The following is a 2,919-nucleotide window of genomic DNA, read 5'->3' on the forward strand; positions in this document are numbered from 1 at the left end:
TGTAATCTTAAAAGTCCCATACATAAATTTCAAGCAAGCATCTAACCTTAAAAGTACCATACATTAATTTCAAGCAAGCATCTAATCTTAAAAGTCCCATACACTAATTTCAAGCAAGCATCTAACCTTTAAAGTCCCGTACATTAATTTCAAGCAAGCATCTAACATTAAAAGTCCCGTACATTATTTTCAAGCCAGCTTCTAGCCTTTAAAGTCCCATACATTAATTTCAAAAATATCTCTGTTTCATTTAGAATGGGCGAACCTTACCGCCGGTGTTCCAAATTCGGTACAAATATTTCAAAGGGACGGTGACCGTCGACCCCGAATTACAAGGTACTGCTATTCTCAACAGATGATGTGCTATGCAAATTTGTTGTGTTGTATAGGATTATGGTACATCAAACACACAAATACAATATCTGTTTCACATTTCAATCAATCTGTATGACGTCGGTTTGCGAGAGTGCTTTATTTAATTCGCAAACTTTGGTTTACAATTTTTTTATTTAATTCGTAAGACGGTGGTTTACGATAACATCTCAAAACTCAGAAAAATATTGTGCATTTCTAGCTCACGAAATCTATCAATTTCGTGTTATGGCAAACAATACATTGACCTCCCATTATCTTTATCATTCAACTAGCCTCTGGGTATCCATTGTGTACACTATAGTTGTAACCTGTATACCAATGTCAGTATATTTCACCCAATCAACTATACTCTGGACATCCCTTGCATACACTTTACCTATAACCTGTACACCCATGTCAGATATTCCACACAATCAACTAAATTACGGACATCCTTTGCATACACTATACCCATAACCTGTATACCAATGTCAGTATATTCCACACAATCAACTAAATTATGGACATCCTTTGCATACACCATACCTATAACCTGCATACCAATGTCAGTATATTTCACACAATCAACTAAATTTTGGACATCCCTTGCATACACTAAACCTATAACCTGTATACCATTATTGTTGTCGCTGTCCAGGTCGAGAGATTGTTTTTACCAAGTCCATGGAGAAAGTTCCCTGGGAGCCCTCTGTCCCCGCGCTCCACCCAGACACTCAGCAAATGGCGTCTTTTGATTGGCTGGGAGTTGTGGAATTTACTCAGAATGAGAGTTTTATGGATAAAAGAACAGCCCGGTATGCGTCTCAAGTGGGGCCGAGTATGTCTGTGTTGGAACTGTTGAAGGCCAAGGGCGTCAAGTTGTCGGTATGTACAGGTTATATACTGTTGTGGCGTGTTTGACATATGGTTTTTATGCAGGTCGTATCAATGTGATTTGTCTTACATATGGTGTCAATGCATTTCGTATTAATTTCACTTGTATATACTGTTGTGGCGTGTCTGACATACGGTGTCTATGCATGTCGTATCAATGTGATTTGTCTGACATATGGTGTCTATGCATGTCGTATTAATTTCACTTGTATATACTGTTGTGGCGTGTCTGACATATGGGTTTTAAGCAGGTCGTATCAATGTGATTTGACTGACATATGGTGTCTATGCATGTCGTATCAATGTGATTTGTCTGGCATACGGTGTCTATGCATGTCGTATCAATGTGATTTGTCTCACATACGGTGTCTATGCATGTCGTATTAATGTGATTTGTCTGACATATGGTGTCTATGCATGTCGTATTAATGTGATTTGTCTGACAAATGGTGTCTATGCATGTCGTATTAATTTTACTTGTATATACTGTCGTGGTATGCCCGACAAATTATGCATGAGGATGTCGTATCAATGTGATTTGTCTGACATACGGTGTCTATGCTTGTCGTATTAATGTGATTTGTCGGACATATGGTGTCCATGCATGTCGTATTAAGCTCACTTGTATATGCTGTTGTGGCGTGCCCGACAAATGATGCATGAGGATTTCGTATCAATCACACTTCTTTGGTTGTGTCGTCTCTATTCCCGTGTACCATGTTCTGCAGTTTGCCTACTAGCGTCCTTATTCTAGTTCGCACATGTAGACGCTTTATCATACTATCAGCTATGTACATATCGTTCTCGAGCGTGTTATATACACCAGCCGTTGCTATCTCTTACACACTCGATCTTCTTCATCTGATCCAAACTCTTGTTGTATACCTGACTGTTATAGTGTATAAGTATTGCACTTCTCTAGTACGTACAGTACTCGCCTTCTTCATCTGATACAAACTTTTGCTGTATGCCTGACTGTTATAGTATATAAGTATACAGCATCAATTGCACTTCTCTAGTATATACAGTACTCGCACGGTTGCTGTGTATCTGTCGGCACGGTCTCTGCGTGTTTCTGGCTATACTTTTAGAGTCCCATATTCAACCTGTCCTATTTCTAGCTCCGCCCAGTATCCTGTATACTTTATTCGTTATTGTTTGTATCCGTTCTGCACATACCTCACACACATTCCTTCCTATCTAAGCCACTCTCTTCCTATATACCTCATACACACGTCTTCATCTATCTTATAAACTCTCTTCCTATATACATCACATACACTTCTTCATCTTTCTACTACACTCACTTTCCATATACATCACATACTCTTTTTCATCTATCTTATACACACCTCTCGTATACCTACCTGCACAGACTCTGCGTGCAGTGTTTGCCTCTGAGGCCGATCTGCCTCCGTTGGTGCGGTTGATTGATGCACATACCGTTCATGGTGGCGCACACAAAGTGTCACCCGAAGTTGCGCTGAGCGAAGCTACCAAGCTTCTCCAATGCCAGACATCTATGGAGGTAGGGTGTGCATGGTGCATGTGTGCATTGGATGTGTATGTATGTGTGTGTGTGCGTCTCTGTGTGTGTGTTTGTATGTGTGCATTCATGTGTGTTTCATGTATGTATGTATGTATGTATGTGTATGTATGCATGCATGTATA

The 2,919-nt window shown here is 39.8% G+C and overlaps 1 protein-coding gene across 1 annotated transcript in view; it reads left to right on the plus strand.

Moving 5' to 3' along the window:
• Positions 1-1,038: 1,038 nt before the first annotated feature.
• The window catches only part of SARC_12274 (hypothetical protein), a gene marked incomplete at both ends in the record, with an annotated part of 4,066 nt that continues 2,185 nt past the window's right edge, over positions 1,039-2,919 (plus strand). Inside the window, 2 exons of the mRNA XM_014293622.1 lie at positions 1,039-1,239; positions 2,624-2,776. Of these exons, the coding sequence (XP_014149097.1) occupies positions 1,039-1,239; positions 2,624-2,776 (354 nt within the window). The remainder of the gene's footprint in view (positions 1,240-2,623; positions 2,777-2,919) is intronic.

The sequence above is a fragment of the Sphaeroforma arctica genome (genome assembly GCF_001186125.1).
Source record: "Sphaeroforma arctica JP610 unplaced genomic scaffold supercont1.2190, whole genome shotgun sequence".
Lineage (NCBI taxonomy): Eukaryota > Ichthyosporea > Ichthyophonida > Sphaeroforma > Sphaeroforma arctica.